This window comes from Chionomys nivalis, chromosome 14 (assembly GCF_950005125.1).
Source record: "Chionomys nivalis chromosome 14, mChiNiv1.1, whole genome shotgun sequence".
Lineage (NCBI taxonomy): Eukaryota > Metazoa > Chordata > Mammalia > Rodentia > Cricetidae > Chionomys > Chionomys nivalis.
This window is the reverse complement of record NC_080099.1, coordinates 45,218,496-45,238,257: the sequence shown is the minus strand read 5'-3', so window position 1 is coordinate 45,238,257 and position 19,762 is coordinate 45,218,496. Positions and strand designations below refer to the sequence as shown.

General features: G+C 39.4%; 1 protein-coding gene across 9 annotated transcripts in view; it reads left to right on the top strand.

Annotated features, from left to right (window-relative positions):
- The window catches only part of LOC130886608 (protocadherin alpha-C2), a 208,282-nt gene that overhangs the window by 84,105 nt on the left and 104,415 nt on the right, over window positions 1-19,762 (top strand). The window contains exon 1 of one of the 9 annotated variants that reach the window (XM_057788572.1): window positions 1,847-4,237. The exons of the other annotated variants lie outside the window; for them this stretch is intronic. Within the exon in view, the coding sequence (XP_057644555.1) occupies window positions 1,847-4,237 (2,391 nt within the window). Of the gene's footprint in view, window positions 1-1,846; window positions 4,238-19,762 lie in introns of those variants that run through there. 9 annotated transcript variants of the gene reach the window in all.

The following is a 19,762-nucleotide window of genomic DNA, read 5'->3' as shown; positions in this document are numbered from 1 at the left end:
TTTCAGGGTGAGTGGAGGTAGAGAGATGAATCCAATGGTCATTCACTATAGAATGATTCACAGACTAGGCAATGTAATGCTTGGCTATATAATTTATAATATAAAATTGGAGTCATATATAATTTGCATTTATTTTTAAGTTTTTGTTGTTTTTGTATTTTATGTATAAGAGTGCTCTGTTTTTCTGTATGCCTGCACACCAGAAGAGGGCATCAGATCTTATTATAGATGGTTGTAAGCCAACATGTTGCCAGGAATTGAACTCAGGACCTCTAGGAGAGCAGTAAGTGCTTTTAACTGCTGAGCTATTTCTAAAATCCCTACATTTATATCATATAAAATACATCTTTCATTGTACTGTTTGGCCTGGAACTTTATGGCTTGGTGTAGCATTAATTTTAATTATTCTTAATAATAAAAACTTGGAGTCAGCTATTGGGGGGGGGAAGCTGAAGGATCAGAGAAGCAGAGTCATAAAGTTCCAGTCCAAACCACTAGACCTTTTACCTCTACCAATGCTCAGACCAAAAGGGCAATCTTGTCCTCTGACTGCATCCTCAGACTGTTGCTCAGACTGCAGTGGGCTCCTGTTTCCTCCCGCCTTATATTCCTCTCTCTGTCCAACCACATCACTCCTTTAATTCCAGCACTAGGGAGGTGGAGACAGCTCTGTTTCTCTTTTGGACAAATTCAACCTTGTGTATTCCGGGGTCCCTTGAACTAACAGAGATCCCTCTGCCTTTTTCTCCTGGGTCCTGGAATTAAAGGTATGCGCCACCACTGGTGGTGTCTAGTGACTTAGTTCTGCACTCTGATCTTCAGGCAAGCTTTATTTGTTAAAGCACAAACAACATATTACTACATCTCTGCAGCTATACTAGCAGATAACAGTAATATTCTTTTGCTAACACTGTATTAGCATCATCGTCTAGCTACTGTCACATACTTGGAAAAATCAAAGTTAAACAATACCAGGGTTTCTTCTACTGCCAATGGAATTAAGACATTATAGGAAAAAATATTATCCCACTGGTAGTAGCTTAAATTATACTAACTAATAAGATGTTAGTTCTTGGTATGTTCTCGACAAGGTGAACAGAAAACAGCAAAACTCTGTTTTAGATAGATTGTTGGGTATTCATGCACACACAACCATACTACACATAGATACATTCTTTAAAGCACAAACATTTCACCCACTCTTGGACCTCCTGAACACGGTGTATTGTTTGAAATCTGGTATGTAGCTGCCCAAGTGTTTTATGTGATTGTTATGTTTCCATTTGGAATTAATGACTGTTAATGGGAGAAGATCTTAAAACGATTAGAGGGAAATAAAATTGCCAACAAAACTCGCATGACTGTGAGAACTAGAGACCAAAGCCAAATTATAATGTTCACTGATTTAAAATTTCACGCACACACGTTTAAGTTTGTGGAACATTGCAAGACGTATACCACTTGTTAATTGCACCTGATGCTAATAGAGGAAATCATTTACTGTTCCTGGAAGGACAAATATTTAACTCCTAAATACATACTTGCAATGGAAAACTCAGAAAGTGCAAGGAAGCCAAGGCTTCTGTCAATGGAAAATATGAAGCCCCAGTGATCGCTGCACTTACACATACATGCCTCATGATGTCGCTCTTCACTGAGAACTTTTAGCAAAGACAGTCATGATGTCGCTCTTCACTGAGAACTTTTAGCAAAGACAGTCACTTCCTTCAGAGAACTCGTTGTGAATTCTTCAATACTAGGACGTCGTCAAGCCAGTTTTTGAGAGGCAGTTTCAGGTAAGGTATTCTGTATACCGTAGCTTTCATTGCATCTTTCTGCGTGTACCATGTTGTTATCCTGGCAAAGAAACCCAGGATCCCGGTGCCTCCTGCTCTGGCTACTTCTCGCAACCTGGGAGGCCGGGAACAGCCAGCTGCGCTACTCCGTCCCCGAGGAGGCCAAACACGGAACCTTCGTGGGCCGCATCGCTCAGGACCTGGGGCTGGAGCTGGCGGAGCTAGTGCCCCGCCTGTTCAGGGTGGCGTCCAAGGACCGCGGGGACCTTCTGGAGGTAAATCTGCAGAATGGCATTTTGTTTGTGAATTCTCGGATCGACCGGGAGGCGCTGTGCGGGCGGAGCGTGGAGTGTAGCATCCACCTGGAGGTGATCGTGGACCGGCCGCTGCAGGTTTTCCACGTGGAGGTGGAGGTGAGGGACATTAATGACAATCCGCCTGTATTCCCAGAAACCAACAAAAGTATCGTGGTTGCAGAATCAAGACCTCCAGAAACTCGATTTCCACTAGATGGCGCATCGGATGCAGATATCGGAGTCAATTCCGCCTTGACTTACCGATTGGATCCCAGTGATTATTTCGCTTTGGACACACAAAACAATCGTGAGCGAACGTCTTCATTATCACTTGTGTTAAAGAAATCATTAGACCGAGAAGAAATTAAGGAGCATAGATTACTACTAACAGCTAGTGACGGAGGCAAACCGGAGCTGACTGGCACAGTTCAGCTGCTGATCACCGTCCTCGATGTGAATGACAATACTCCAGAGTTTGATCGGTTCATTTATAAAGTTAGAGTGTTAGAGAATGCACGTAACGGAACACTGGTGATTAACTTAAACGCCACAGATCCCGACGAGGGTACAAATGGAGATATAATTTATTCCTTCAGGCGGCCTGTATCCCCTGCGGTGGGGTATGCATTTTATATAGATCCCAGCAGCGGAGAAGTTAGAACGAAAGGCCAACTAGATTTCGAAGAAAATAAATTATATGAGATACCCGTGGAGGCAGTGGACAACGGGAATATCCCAATGACTGGCCATTGTACCCTTCTGGTGGATATACTAGATGTAAATGATAATGCCCCAGAGGTCACGATTACTTCCCTGTCACTCCCAGTCAGAGAAGATGCCCAGCCAAGCACTGTCATAGCTCTGGTCAGTGTATCCGACCGTGACTCTGGAGCTAACGGGCAGGTGACCTGTTCCCTGACCGCTCATGTCCCTTTCAAGCTGGTGTCCACCTTCAAGAATTACTATTCGCTCGTGCTGGACAGCACCCTGGACAGAGAGACCACACCTGACTATAAGTTGGTGGTGACAGCCCGGGATGGGGGCTCACCCTCGCTGTGGGCTACAGCCAGCGTGTCTGTGGAGGTGGCTGACGTGAATGACAACGCGCCCACGTTCGCGCAGCCCGAATACACGGTGTTCGTGAAGGAGAACAACCCGCCTGGCGCGCACATCTTCACGGTGTCGGCCATGGACGCAGATGCGCAGGAGAACGCGCTGGTGTCCTACTCGCTGGTGGAGAGGCGGGTGGGCAAGCGCTCGCTGTCGAGCTTCGTGTCTGTGCACGCGGAGAGCGGCAAGGTGTTTGCGCTGCAGCCTCTGGACCATGAGGAGCTGGAGCTGCTGCAGTTCCAGGTGAGCGCGCGGGATGCTGGTGTGCCTTCCCTGGGCAGCAATGTGACTCTGCAGGTGTTTGTGCTGGACGAGAACGACAATGCTCCCACGCTGCTGCCCCACGGAACTGTTGGAGCCGGTGGGGCAGTGAGCGAGCTTGTGCCTAGATCAGTGGGTTCAGGGCACGTAGTGGCGAAGGTGCGCGCTGTAGATGCGGACTCTGGTTACAATGCATGGCTTTCTTATGAGCTGCAGTCGGCGGCAGGGGGCATGCGCAGCCCGTTTCGCGTGGGTCTGTACACTGGAGAAATCAGCACAACGCGCTCCCTGGACGAAGCAGATGTGCAGCGCCAGCGTCTGTTGGTGCTGGTTAAAGATCATGGTGAACCAGCATTGACCGCTACGGCCACGGTGCTGGTGTCTCTGGTGGAGAAAGGTCAGGCACCCAAAATCTCTTCCCTCGCTTCCGAGAGCACCGCATCTTCTGAGGCATCGCTAGTGACAGTCAACGTGTACCTGATCATCGCCATCTGCGCGGTGTCCAGCCTGTTGGTGCTCACGCTGCTGCTGTACACCGCGCTGCGCTGCTCAGCGATGCCCACAGATGGAGCCTGTGCTCCGGGCAAGCCCGTGCTGGTGTGCTCCAGCGCGGTGGGCACCTGGTCATATTCACAGCAGAGGCGGCAGAGGGTGTGCTCTGGAGAGGGTCCGCCCAAGACCGACCTCATGGCCTTTAGTCCCAGTCTCCCTCCTGTGCTAGGTTCTGCAGAGGAGACATGCCAGAGAGAAAGGCAGGTAGAAAATTTGAAAGAGGTAAGTTCATAATATAAAGCATTAATTTCACCTATCTTTCTTTCTTCCTTTTTTTTTTTTTTCTTTTTGGTTTTTCGAGACAGGGTGTCTCTGTAGCTTTGGAGTCTGTTCTGGAACTAGCTCTTGTGACCATGCTGGCCTCGAACTCACAGAGATCCACCTGCCTCTGCCTCTGCTGGGATTAAAGGCATGTGCCACCACCGGGGCTCCTTCCTTTATTTGTGAGACAGGGTTTCTCTGTGTGTCTCTGGTTGTATTGGAACTCACTCTTTAAACCAGGCTGGCCTCGAAATTACACGAAATTACAGAGTTCGCCTGCCTCTGCCTCTTTCTCTGCCTCCTGAGTGCTGGAGGCACTGGGCCTACTCTAGAGGCATGGGCCGCCATCACCCCGCCTATTTTTAACCTTTCTAACAGTTGCTCATTTATGATGTCTTTCCTCTCAGACTTTAGTCTAATTAAAATATTTCATTACTGACATTGGATTGGTACTAAGTATTGAAACATTGTCAGAAACCATACTGAAATGTCACAATCTGGAAAAAAATTGTTCTTCTTGTGTTTCTTTTTCTTTTTTGTTTTTGGTACACTTAATAGCTCAACATGTTTATTTTGTAGCTAGCATTTTAAATAAAATGGAATGTGTGGAAATATTTTACAAAATACAGTGAGGCTAAATCATTTAAGTTTTAGTCTCAATGTGTTCAGATAGCCACATACATTGGCTGTTTTTAAAGAGCTCATAACTTTTCACTTCTGGATGCCTTTTGTTTTCTTGAGATAGGATCTTGCCAGAGAGCCTAAGTTGGGCTCTAGTTCTTAATCTTTGTCTGTGCTCCTGTGTACAATTTCTGGTGCAATCCACCACATCTGGTAACAAATACCTTTCTTCCCCTCACAGTGCATTTTATTGATCGATTGAGAGATTGATTGTGACAGGTTGTCCCCGTGTAACTGTGGCTGGTCTCGAACTCACAGAGATTCACCTGCCTCTTCTTCCTGAGTGCTGGGATTAAAGAGATGCACACCATCACAGCCTATCTGTTTGTTTGTTTGTTTGTCTAAGACTTTTCTAGTTGGTCTTTCATTTGTCATCCTCCAGAGTCCTTGGTGCTCAGCTCTCTATGAGAAACACTTAGTGGATTTAATTTTCAATTTCTCTATATCAAAAACTTGAGCATAAATATTTATAGTTACTTGACCCTGACATTCATTAATTTATTATTTAAACTCTGGTCTGTGTTTTTACTGAATAAACCCACCATTTCTTGTGTTTCCAAAAATTATTTTATTTTATTATGTGTTTTGCCAGATTGTGTCCATGGCTCACATGCATTTCATGCCTGAAGTAACCAGAAGAGGGCATCAGAGCCCCCAGACCTGGAGTTAGAGGAGGTTGCGAGCCTCCATGTGGTTGCTGGGAACTGAACCCAGGTCCTCTGGAAGGGTAGCCAGTGTCTTAACCACTGAGTCATCACTCCATTGTGCTGTTTTTAAATTTAATATTAATTTTTTGTGTGTTTTAATAAACTTCTATGTATAAGTATTATTGCTAACAATTTAACACATTTCCCTCTAGTTTCTATGAATTGACTTGTTTTGCAATAATAATAAGCATTAAAAATTATGTATTAAAATATGCCTCTCATTTTTTCTTTTATGGATTTTTAAGGTCTTTAGGTTCAATGTAAAGGTTTCCTAAATGTTGGAAAGAACTTTATTGGATTGGAGATGCAGCTCAGGGGATGGATATACCATATCACATCCTTTGCACCCTATCGCCAGTGCCAGAAAAATACAACATTTCACCAATTAATAAGTTATTCAGTGTCCTATATGCCAGTCATACTCTAGATGTCAGCAATTTTTCAGTGAAGTTCATTGTTTTGTGTAACTACAAATATGTGTTCAGTATTATTTTCCCTGTGCCTGAAGGTTTTCTCTAATACTTACTGTAGTGTTTGTACTCGGCCAATGAATTCACTCAGAGTCTCCTGAGAAAAACCTTTATTACCACTTCATTTATGAGAAAATATCTTTATCAAGTGTAGTTGAGCAGAGCATATATATGTGTGTGTAATATACATAATATACATATATACATACATATATATTTCTATTTTTCACATTGTCTCTTGGCTTGTGCAGCTTCGGGTGAGAAAATTGCTGCCATTCTTACCCGTGTCCCTGTATATGTGTATTCTTTCAAAATTCCTAGGGTCATTTTCCAAGGTGTCCTTTTAAGATCACTGAAGTCTAAATATTTACTGTATACTCCTTAATATGGTTTTCTCTATATTTGTTTTGGGTTCATTGATGCTCTAGGATCTGTGGACTTATCATTTTCACCAAATCTGGGAAACTTCAGCCATATTTCTTCAAACATTGTCCCCTCTTCCGTCCTTTGTGGGTCTCCAGTTGCACAGTGCACATATGTTGGACTGCTTGATATTGTTTTGTAGGTGTCTGAAGCTTTGTTCACTTTCCCTGTTCCTCACTTTGGAGAGCTTTGATTAGTATATCTTTAAGTTCACAGATCTTTCCTTTTGTATTGGTATCACTATTGGTCTTAATCAGTATATTTTTGCATTTCATACACTGTATCTTGTATTCAAGTAAGATTCTATTAGAATATTTTCAGTTTTATGATATTTACCTCCATATCTTCATATGTTCATCTTTTGATCTCTATGCTTTAAACAAAATATTGATATTGTATGTGTATTTGTGTGTATGAGGTGTGTGTGTGTGTGTGTGTGTGTACACGTGTTCCATAGTGTACATGTAAGGATTAAAGGACAACTTTTCTGGAGTTAATTCTCTCTTAACATTCTTGTTTGTTTGTTTCGCTTCTTTCAAGACAAGGTTTCTCTTTGTAATGACTGTTCTGGAACTTGCTTTGTAGACCAGGCTAGCCTTGAACACCACAGAGATCCCCCTACCTCTGTCTCCTGAGTGCTGGGATTAAAAGTGTGCACCACCACTGCCTGGCATCTCCTTCCATCCTTTATGAAGACTATAGGGATCAAACTCATGTTGCCAGAGTTAAACCAAATTGCCCTTTCCTACCTGCCTCTCCCTGGCCCTGCCTCTGTTCTTGAGTACATGTGTATTTCCATAATAGATGTTCAGCTCTCTTATTTTGAGACAGGATTTCTCTGTGTAGCCCTGGCTGTCCTGGTACTCACTCTGTGAACCAGACGGGCCTTGCGCTGGAATTTAAAGTTTGTGCCACTATTACCCTAAAGCCTTAACACTGTTGTCTGCCTATCTAACATTTTGTCATTACTTGGTTTGCTTCTTCTGTTGTTTTCTTTCCTGCATGAATTTTATTTTCTTCTTTGTGTAACCTGCCTATTGGTGGTTTTTATATCTAGGATCCCAAATACAATGGCATCTCGAGACCTAGGATAGGAATGTCACTGTACATCTTATAATTGTCACTAAACATCCTTCAAACCACAGCACAGCTATTCATAACAAGGAACTACCATCTCAAAGTGTCAATCATGCTGCTTTAAAGAATGTTGGACTTGGTGCTTTATTAATCCTTTATTAATCCAACATTGTCCAGTGCTCTGTGTTTTAGGTTGTCTGTCTTCCATGACTAGTGGAAACTTGAAACATTTCCAGCCTATGTGAGTTCTCTAAATTATTTTACTTGGACATTTTCAGTTATTGTTTCCATGGCTTTGTGGAGTTTTGCCTACCACACATACATATTAATATTCAACCAAAGATTAGATAAGACTCCACTGCTGATGCCCAGAGCTCATTCCTATGCAGTTTTTAGTTCTGTACTCTTCTCTGCAAATTCAATTTTCTGTACATTTGTACATTTGTACTTATACTTCTCCCTCTCCTTCATAGTGAGGCCACTGGGCTTTGTTATTTTTCTTCTTATGTAGCAAGAAGTGTCCAGTATTAGAAACAAAACCAATACTGAAATTTCTACAGTTAGAAGGAGGAAGATAATACGTAATCATTGAATCATATCATCAAAACCAGGAAAGTTAGAAAAGGAAATAGCAAAGTAAAATAATAAGTTTTTAATAAAATGGGAATATGTGATCAAACATATTGAACATTGTACTAAACATAAATGATATAAATTTTACATTGAAATAAAGTTATCTCATTAAACTTAGAAAACAATAAATTCACTCACGTTTTTTTTACTAAGAATTATATTTCATGTAATGAATAAACATTGAAAGTATAGATATAGACAAAAATATCTGAACAGATTCTGATTTTAAGACAAGTTCATTGTCTTTAATAGAAATAATTTAAAAGAAAAATATAGTAGAGAGCTATTATGCAATGATATATAACAATTTATTAATTTGATAGTTATCCCAATACACACATGTATACATACATGTATACATATATTTCCCATTATAATAAAACCTACTAAATCTATAATTTGCCTGTATATGTATAATTTCAGGACTGAGCATTTGATTTTGGATAACTAATTTGGGGGAAGATTATTTTTACCACTCTCAATATTTCTTAATTGATTATAGTTCCTCATCTAGGGTTGAGGCCCCATAAGATTTCCCCCTCCATGTTAGCATGTTTATTAATGAAGTTCTTGTTTCAGGTCTTGTTTAGGCAGCTATGTTGATAAGATTTCATGAGAGAACATTCTCTGATGTTTCTAGGAGACAAAACCCTACAGCAAACTCCTGTTCCTCTGACTTCAACAATATTTCTGCCATCTCTTCAGGTAGGATCTCTGAGCCTTAGATACAGAAGTTGTGTATCAGTTGTATCTGGGCACCACATAGTAACTTGCTATCTCCATTTTGATTGGTTGTAGTTTTCTGTACTGTTTCATATCTGTTTAAAGAAGCCATTTCTTTGATGAGGGCTAAGACCTTTATACCTTATCTGTGGGTATGAATATAAATATAATGTAGTTGTGAATTATGCTGGTTTAGTGAAGTGGCAGTTGTATGTTGCAGAAGGCTGCTTGTTTCCTCCTTCAATTACTCAAACCCAAAATAACCACACAGAAAACTATATTAATTAAATTACTTCTTGGCTCATTAGTTCTAGCTTTTTATTGGCTAACTCTTATATATTAATTTAAGCCATTTCTATTCATCTGTGTATTGCCACATTGCTGTGGTTTACTGGCTAAAGTTACAGCATCTGTCTCCAGTAGGGCTACATGGCTTCTCTCTGACTCTGCCCTTCTTTTTCCCAGCATTCACTTTTATTTTCCCTGCTTATCTCTGTTCTCCTATAGCTCTGCTAGAGGCCCAAAGCAGTTTCTTTATTAACCAATGGTAATCACAGCATACAGAGGGAAATCCCACATCACCTCCCCTTTTCTGTTTAAATAAAAAAGGAAAATTTTAACTTTAACATAGTAAAATTACATATAACAAAATAGGTATCAAGCAAGAATTACAGTTACAATATTTGTATCTACTTTATCTCTTATAACTAAGGAAAACTATTATTACTATCTATCCTTCAACTCCATAAAAGATTCCAGAAGGACATAATATTGCCTAAGTAAACAGGAAGTGCATTATAAGCAACTTCCAAGACTCTAGAATTGACAGAGATATCTCACTGCCTGGACAGTCACCCACAGTTCTTCTGTGTCATTGGGACATCCATCTTCAGCCTACAAACCCATAATATCCAGCAGACTTTTCCTTGAAGAAGAAAAATTTCAAAGACAGTTCTATCTATATTGACAGTTTGTCAGTCATTTTCTTCTGTGTCCTTCAGAATATCTAGCAGACTCTTTCATGAAGCAGAAACCCTGAAGGATCTTCTCACCTTTAGGCAAGTTCAGTAGTCATTTCTCTGTTGGTCCTGCATGTCCAGTTAAGTAGTCTAGGCAAGAGCAATTTCTTGCCCAAATGGTTAGCAAACTCCATAAAGAGCCTCTTCAATGCCCATCTTTCTCTTGATGTAATTGGTTCTGTGAGGAGCAGATCTGTCTCTGTCATGAAAAGTCCTAATTTCTTAAAATATTTTAAATGCCATATTCTGTAGTCTTTGAAAGGTTTGAAGACTACCTATCTATCTGAACTGTATCTCTGTACATCTAGAAAATCTAACTAACATGACTACAAGCTTGACTATTATAGATGATTACCTATTAACTGGTATTTCTTAATTATACATTATATTTTTAAAATGAGCTGCACAAACACTATACCTTAATCAAGAGCAGAAATGTACATATAACAAAATTGACCTTAAGTTTGTGTCAATAAACCAAGATCTATACCAATGCAAATCTCTGTAGCATATTCCCCTTTAAATGTAAAAGAACATTTATAAACAATATTTGGGAAAATGGGCATAGTTCTTTTCCAAACTATTTCCTGCTGTTTATTAGGCAAACTATTTTTGGGGGTGTCATGGCAGCCTTTCAGCGTGTCTTGGTGCATCAAACAATATTAGTCTGGAAGCAATCCACAAGTTCTCATCCTCTGTGGAAACAAAAGAAGAACCTCTTTTTCAAAGCAACATAAACTTAGACTCAAATTTTAAAGTCAAGATACCTTTATGTTGGTGTAGCTTAGTAGCCTGTACAATGAAATATATTTCTGTATTTAGCTCCTTCACAGTAAAAAAAATTCAAAGAAGATACAATAATATACAAAATCCAAACTCTCTGAGTATAGTCCTCTTTATATGGCTTGTTTTTACTCTATTACTTTTTAATATTTATTTTATTATCTTTACTCCTTTAATCTATGACTGTTTGTACTCTGTCTATTTAAAGACTTTTTAAAAAACAATTTACTTCGTTTATAACTCTTTATACTCTTCTTCTTCTCTCTCCCATGCCTATGTACATTTATCCAACATTGTGACCCATTTAGAAGTCTTTTATGTCTGAATATGTCCTATTGTATATCTGTAATTCTTTACTGTCTAGGAGCACTTGGTAAAATGCTAAGCCCTTTTTATGAACTTAAGAGGCTGCATTACTAGGGGAAATACTGCATTTCCTGCTTGCCCCACCCAGTCCAGCATGGTAGAGCTGAGAGACATGCTCATAACACCATTTTTAGGTACACAGCCAGTCTATCTTTCCATTAAGCAAGTTGTAGCAGTCTGCTCACAGACCCAACTCAAATGCTCTGTAGCTGGACCTCTAGAAAGTCAGAGTTTGTTCTGGCAGCCCAGCCCAGAAAGTTGGCATTTCAAAACCACTGCTTTTTTCCTGCTACTGCTGAATCAGGAAAACCTCTCTTAAAGGAGCCATGCCTCTGCCTGTTTCTAGAAAACCAACCAAGAAAATGCCACTACCAAACCAATCTTAACTCTGTTCTTTTGTGTCCAGGATTCCCCTTCAAGCCCTCCCAGGTTCTACATGGATTTTAGCTAGCCATGTGATGGAGATGGGTCTTGTATTAATCTGTTGCTTTCATTGGTTAATTAATAAAGAAACTGCCTAGGCCCATTTATAGGCCATCCCTTAGGTGGGTGGAGTAAACAGAGAGAATGCTGGGAGAAAGAAGCCGAGTCAGGGGTCGCCATGATTCTCCCACTCCAGACAGATGCAGGTTAAGATCTTCCCTGGTAAGCCAACTCGTTGTGCTACACAGAATATTAGAAATGGGTTAGATCAATATGTAAGAGCTAGCCAATAAGAGACCAGAACTAATGGGCCAGGCAGTGTTTAAAAGAATACAGTTTCTGTTTAATTATTTTGGGTAAAGCCATGCGGGCATCCGGGTGCCAGGGATGTAGCCCACCGCTCCATATTACAACAGCCATGTTGGTGCCAATTTGTTGGAGGAGGCTGCTTGTTTTGTTCCCAGAAACTCGGCAGCTCAGACCCAAAATAGCCACATGAAAACTATATCAATTAAACCACTGCTTGACCCATTAGCTTCATATTGGCTAACTCTTACATGTTAATTTAACCTATTTCTATTGATCTAGGTATCACCACTTGGCTGCGTCTTACTGGCTAATGTTCGAGCATCTGTCTTCAGCAGAGCTACATGGCTTTTCTCTGGCTCCACCCTTCTTTTTCCAGGCATTCAGTTTAGTTTTCCCCACCTAGTTCTGTTCCCCTATAGCTCTGCTATAGGCCCAAAGAATTTCCTCTATTAACCAATGATAATCACAGCATACAGAGGGCAATCCCACATCAGTTGTAGGTTCTTCTCAGTAGGCACCAGGCATGGTTTCTCTCTTGTTGAGTGGGCCTTAATTCCAATTAGAAAGTGATTGGTTACTGCCAAGTATGTTTGTCACCTTTGCAGTTTTAGGGATATTGCACCATGATGGTCATTGTTTTAATTCACAGGCATAATTTCTGGGTAAGGACTATTGGTTCCTTCCCACCTTGGAAGCTTGCATGGCACCTTCTGGTACATGAAAGCTAATCCTCAGGGAGGAGGCTTTTAAGTCAGAGCCAGTTCAGATCCTCCAGGCCCTGTATACAAAGTATGTGGTGTCTTCAGTAGTAAGAGCTTATGTTTAACCCCTGGGAGGCAACCAAGGGCAGCAATAATAGTCTATGTTTGAAATTCTCTTGGAAAACCTTGACCAAAAACTTAAAAGGGAGTATCTCTTGCTTAATGTTGGAAATTTTGTTAGCAAGTCTATGGCATTTGGGGGAGCATTGCCAGCCCAGATGAGAAAATGTCATTTAAATTGTATTTGTGTATTTTTATACAGGCTTATATGTTTAGATGTAATTTTATGCATCTAGAGAATAATGTGATTCCTTTTGACTCAGACATCCTTACTGCTATTTTACTCTTCTTCTGTATTAATCTCCTTCCCCTTCCCTAATTAAAGACCCCATTTCCTACTTATCCCTCTACATAACTTGTACCCTGATATCTTCCTCTCTATTGCTTCTCATGGTCACTTCTTACTTTCCTGGTTTCTGCAGCTACTCCAGCATTATATGCTCATATCTGAAGATTCAGAGCTAGGAACTTCAGATGGGAGAGAATATTTTATGTCTGCTTGGTTCTGGATCTGGGTTTGGAAATAAGGGATTTTTTTCAATGAGGGATTATCTAGATAAGACCAGTGAACATGTTTATGGGGGAAGGTAGGTAGACTTCTCTTTCCCATCTGCCTGTTTTCAAATAACTGACACAGGGAATTAATATTAATTGCAAATTCTTGGTCAAAAACTAAGGCTTTTTATTTGCTAACTCTTAGATTTATGTTAACCCATATTTCTTATCTATGTTTTGCCATGTGGCTTGGTATCTTTTCTCAGTACCACAGGCCCATCTTGCTTCTCTCTGCATTTGGTAGATTTTTTGACTCTGCCCTTATTCTTCCCATAATTCTCAGTTTGGCTCTCCAATCTAACTTTATCCCATTCAGCTATTTTATTTTATTTTTTTAAATATTTATTTATTTATTTATTATGTATACAATATTCTGTCTGTGTGTATGCCTGAAGGCCAGAAGAGGGCACCAGACCCCATTACAGATGGTTGTGAGCCACCATGTGGTTGCTGGGAATTGAACTCAGGACCTTTGGAAGAGCAGGCAATGCTCTTAACCTCTAAGCCATCTCTCCAGCCCCTCAGCTATTTTATTAAACCAATTACAGTAACATATATTCACACCGGGCAGTTATCTTGATTATTTTAATTGAGGTGGGAAGACCTACCCAGTGTGAGCAGCACCATTCTATCACAGGCGATTATGAATTATCTGAATGGAGAGAGCAAGCTGAGCACTAGCAAGTCTTCTGACTGGGGATGTAACAAGACCATCTGCTTCAAGCTCCTGCTGCCTTGACTTTGCTGCCATGATGGTCTTTATACAGAGTTCCAGAGTCCCTGCACATCCTTTTTAAAATTTTATGTTTTCTTTAATCGGTCTGTTCCCCTACCTTGTCTTCTGGATATGATGATTGCTCTTCAATTTATTGGTGAGGCTTTCTTCTAATTTTTTGTTTGGATTTCTGAACTTTTCACCACATTTTCTTTCATTTTGGTTTTTCTTTAGATATTTTATCTCTCTATTAAAATTCTATTTTTTATATATTGAATTGTTTTCATTGTTTAATTCAGTTCTTAGTTTTGTCACAGTCTTCATGCTGGAATTTATTTGCATCTTCTTTGAGTTCCTTGTTCATCTTTATTATAATTCTTTTAAAAATGTTTTGTGCATTATCTAAACCACTTTTGGGGGCACTCATTGCTATGGGAGAACAAATTGTTCACAGAGACCTGTTGTGTTTTAGTAATGGGACCTAGGTATTTGGAGTTAGATCATTGGTAGTGTTTCTTGGTAAGGACATCTTTTCTTCCCTTCATTGACTGGGCATTTCGATTTCTGTTTCCCATAACCCAGACTTTCCAGGTTGTAGACCAGAAGTATGGAGTATAGGGCTCAGTTTTGGACAATTCACTATTGATGTTCCAATGGGGTATAAAAAGTAGTCCTGACCCAGCTTGAGCTAAGTTAAGTTTCTAAGTCCAGTAACAGATCTGTAAAATTGGAAGATTTACACAGGCAATCTTCAGGGGTATTTATTGGGAGGTGCTTAGGACTTCTCAGGCAGATGGTGCTGGTAGAATTAGTGATGCCAGACTAGGATTTATACCTGGATTTTGGTGGCAACTGGGAGGGCTGAGGAAATAGGCCAAATTGACAGTGTGAGTCTAGGGTTCTTAACTGAAGAGTAGGAGCCAGAGGGAAGTTCCAAGGAAGATTTGGGACACATGGTCCTAGGCAGGCTGTAGGAGTGAGGGTAGCTGATGATGTGAGTCTAGGATTCCTACATACAGAGGGCTGGAAGAAAGGATCGGGTTTGAGTTGGCAGTAAAAGTCTAGGGTCATTTATTGGAAAGGGACAGCTCTCATACCACCAGGGTGTTTGGAGTTGACAGTATGAGTCTATCATCCCTGCCTAGAGACAGTTGTGATGGCTGGAGTTTGTAGATTGAGTATTGTATCCATACCTGAAGAAGGAAAACTGGAAAGTAGCCACAGGACATATGATCAAGCAAATTATTGGGGTGGGTAAAATTACTAATGTAATTCTGTAATCTACCTAGAGATGGGTAGCTAGAGGGCAGGCTGAGGTGTCAGCAGCATGAGTCTAGAGTCAACTGCCTAGAGAGGCTGGTGGGCCAGGGGGACTAGGGCATTGATGGGTAGTGGTGACAGCATTGGTTAAGGGACCATGCCTAGAGGTGGGGTGAAAGGGCCCACAGAAGAGTGGATGGAACTGGTGGTGTGAGTTTAGCAGCTCTGCCTAAAGACAGCAGCAAGATCTCATGTAGCAGGGATGATAGATATTCAGATTATTCAATTTTTAACTTAACTTTAGTATGAATAATTCATGTCTTTTTAGGAACTGTTCTATTTTGAATAAATTATAAACTTTTGGGGCATGGAATTGATTGTTAATAGTATTAGTTTAATGGAATTTTACTAAAATTATCGGTAGTGGTGACTTTTCAAATACTAATTTTGTCTTCTTTATTTTTGTCTTTTTGTTTGGCTAGAAGTTTATAAAAGTCTTTATTGATATTTTCAAAAAAGGAGTTCTTGGGTTTAACCATTTCTTCTGTCATTTTTCTGTTTTCAACTTGATTGATTTTTGCTCTGTTTTTATATTTTTATAATTTTTGTTACATGTTTTTGTGTGTCCTGGGAATTAAATTTAGATTGTAAGGTTGGTGGCAGGTGCCTTACCTACTGAGCCATCTCACTAGCCTGTGTTTTCTTATTGCTTCTCTCTTTGCCTTTGTCCTAAATGACTGTTATTTCTCCATTGTTTCCTAAAGTGGAAGTCTATTCATTTTAGATTTTTTTACAATATACAAATATAAAGCTACAAGTAACCTTCCAATTACTATTATCTGTACACCCTGTGAATATTGTGTGTAGCGAGTCTTTCTCTGTCTCACTAACTAGTTCCCAAATGATAACAGAGACTTATCATTAATTATGAAAACTTGACTGATAGCTTAGGCTTATTTTTAGCTAGCTCTTATAATTTAAATTAACCCATTTATATTTATCTATGTGCTGCTCTAGGCTCAGTTAACTCTTTATGCACTGTCCATCCTGCTTTCCTGATTCCTTTGTGTCTCCTCATGACACTGCCTTTCTTTTTCCCAGAGCTCTCTGTCCAGAATTTCTACTTATACCTCCTGTCTAGATATTGTCCATTTAGTATTTTATTAAACCAATCACAATGACACATCTTCACACAGTGTAAAGATATATTGCACAACATTTTCCTCATTTTGTCTAAATAAAAAGGAAAGGTTTTTAACTCTAACATATTAAAATTAGATACAATAAGAATTACATTCACAATGTCCAGTCTTTTTGTATTTGGCAAATTTAGAGAAAAATCCTCCATTATCTATCCTATCTTAGTCAAAAATTTATTCCTAAACCATTTTTAATGTAACTTGTATTACCATCTTAAAACTATCCTTTTAAACCTCAAACCATTTTCTTAGATAAACAATTTAAGCTTTTATGGCTCTTACCTTTATATATTTTATACCTTTTGTGAGTTTTTAAAATTTTGTAACAAAGAAAACTGTAGCAATAACCATCTCATCTTCAACTCCATCAGAGAGCCCAGAAGGATATAATATTACCTGAGTAAACAAGAAGTATAAAGACAGCAACTTCCAAAACTAACAAATGACAGAAACAGCTGGCTGCCTGGACAATCACCCAAGGTTCCTCTGTAATGTTAGGGCATTCATCTTCAGTGTACAGGCCTAGAATATTTGACAGTTTTTTCTGTGAAATAGGAAAGTTTTGAAAGGCTGTCATACCTTGTCTTGGCAGAGTTTGGTAGTTGCCTTTTTGTGAACTGCTTGTCTAATTTGTATGGCATATTGTCAGTAGTTGAGGCAAGGGCAGTTTCTTGTTCAAATGGCTAGCTTTTGCTACAAAGAAAGAAAACTCCGGGCTGGAGAGATGGCTCAGTGGTTAAGAGCATTGCCTGGTCTTCCAAAGGGCCTGAGTTCAATTCCCGGCAACCACATGGTGGCTCACAACCATCTATCATGAGGTCTGGTGCCCTCTTCTGGTCTGTAGACATACACACGGACAGAATATTGTATGCATAATAAATAAATAAATAAATAAATAAATAAAAGAAAACTCCATATAGAGGTTCTTCAATGATCATCATCTTTTTTTGAAGTAAAAAAAGGAGCAGATGTGTCTCACTGTCGTGAAAAGCCTTATATTATTATAACATTTTAAATGCCATATTCTGTAGGTCTGGAGATCACCTATCTAAAATATATCTCTGTATGACCTTGAAAACATGACTATAAGTTTAATTGTTATAGATGACCAGCTATTAACCTGTATTTTTTATTATCCTAAATAGCTTTCAATGACTAGAACTTTATAATATTTTTAAAACAAGCTGAGTAGATACCTTAAATGAGTATATATATATATATTTATTTATATAATATATGTATATATTCTTAAATTTGTATCAAAATACAAAATTCTATATCAATGTAAAATGTTTGAGTTTTTCAAAAGTAGATTCAACAAACCACTCTTTTATCCTAACATGCCTATGCCATATCTACTCTTTTCCCTTCACAAAGAGATTCTGAATCTAATATCTGTTGTTTAGCTTTTTTTCCTGACCATGAGCAATAACAACTTGTAACCAACCCCCCAAAATGATGACGAACATCCATAACCCATTGAATGACCAAAAACCATTCACCCCACCTCTTGGGAATATTGACATCATGTTTGCTAGACTGCTTACTGTCATCTGGGGTGATGATATTTTTGGGGAACCATGAGAAAATTGGAATAATAGTCATGTCCTAGGAAAACTAGCCATAATATTTGTTGTCTAGTCTCTGTGCAATGGGAAAGTACAAGACTTATCTTTAGTCAGCATCCTTGAAGCTGCTCTGGATGTAGAACTCTGAGGAAATTACACAGAGGCACTTTGAGAGGCTGAATCATCTGGGTCACCTGTTTTCATTGATGTCTGGTCCCCTTGCTCTGAAAACACATAAATTTTCAAAGGTTACATACATATCTGCATTAAAACAAGTGGAATGTGAAGTGTGCACAAATCAGTTAAAGTTGATTTTTTTTGCTCTATGTTTGAGCAGGGAAAAGGCATCCTGTTAACTTTAGAAGTCTATCTGGACTGTATAACCAAACGGTAATACAAATCTTTAGCCATGCCATATGAAAGGATGGCATGTAATAATAAGTCATGAGAATTCTGTAGCCAACATGATTTATCATGCATGTCTCATCTCATCTCCAAGCTGTTCCCATCCAGAGGGATCAGCTTACGCATTACCTGCCCCGTAGTCTTTCTTTGTTCTTCCCACATGTCTGTAGCCAAGATACTTCAGAGGTCTCCCTCAGTCAAATCTGATCTCTCTTAACCTGGAAGAAATCCATAACTTTTCATTTCCTATAGAAACAAAAGCATAACCTCTTCCCCAATGTAATAAATTTTTTGACTTCCATTTTAAAGTTAAGACATTCCTAAAGTATATTAGATGGTTTAATTCAGCAGTTCCTTCCACAATCCAAATTAATAAGGCACCATACAAGGTCCAAACATCCTGGGTTATAAAAGTTCCCTACCTCATGTGACTAATTCTTTTTATTACTTTTTTCTCTTTAAAGATTTTATTATTTTTAAGTATTTTTATAATTGTCTATACCCCTTTTTTCTTAGCACATTTTCAAACACACTGCAACCCATTGAGAAGTTTTTTTTCCATTTGAACCTGCTATATTAAGTATTTGTAACCTTTTCTGTCAGCATGAGCAAAGCCTTAAACTACCAAGCAGCTTAGCTCATGGTGTCTTGGCAGCTCAAGCCTGCAGGCAGTGGGCAGGATGACTCTGTACCACAGCCCTCATGAGACTTTAGGACTAGGAAACAGTGCTTGGTTCCATCTTTGTGTGTTTGTAACTTTTTTTAAAAAAAGCTTTCTCAGGTCTTATGTTGAAATACATGTTCAGACGTTGGACACCATATGTAGCTAGTCTTTCTCTGTCCCACCAGACAGCTCCCAAATCATGACATGGAGACTTAGTATTATTTATGAAAGCTTGGTCACTAGCTTAGGTTTGTTTTTAGCTAGCTTTTATAACTTAACTCATTTCTATTTATCTATGTGCTTCCCCAGGCTCATTTACCTCATCTATGTATTGCCCATCCTGCTTTTCTGCTTCCTCTGTGTCTCCTCACAACTTCCCTTTCTTCTTCCCAGAGCTCTCTCTGTCCAGAACTCCTGCCTATACCTCCTGCTGTTGGACAATTAGCTTTTTGTTTTGTTTTGTTTTATTTTAGTTTTTTTTTTCAAGACTGGTTTTTTCTTTGTGTAGCTTTGGGGCCTGTCCTAGAACTAGCTCTTGTAGACCAGACTGGCCTCAAATTCACAGATATCTGCCTGCCTCTGCCTCCTGAGTGCTGGGATTAAAGGTGTGCACCACCACCACCCAGCGGTTTAGCTTTTTTATTAAACCAATCATAGTGACATATCTTCACACAGAATAAAGGAA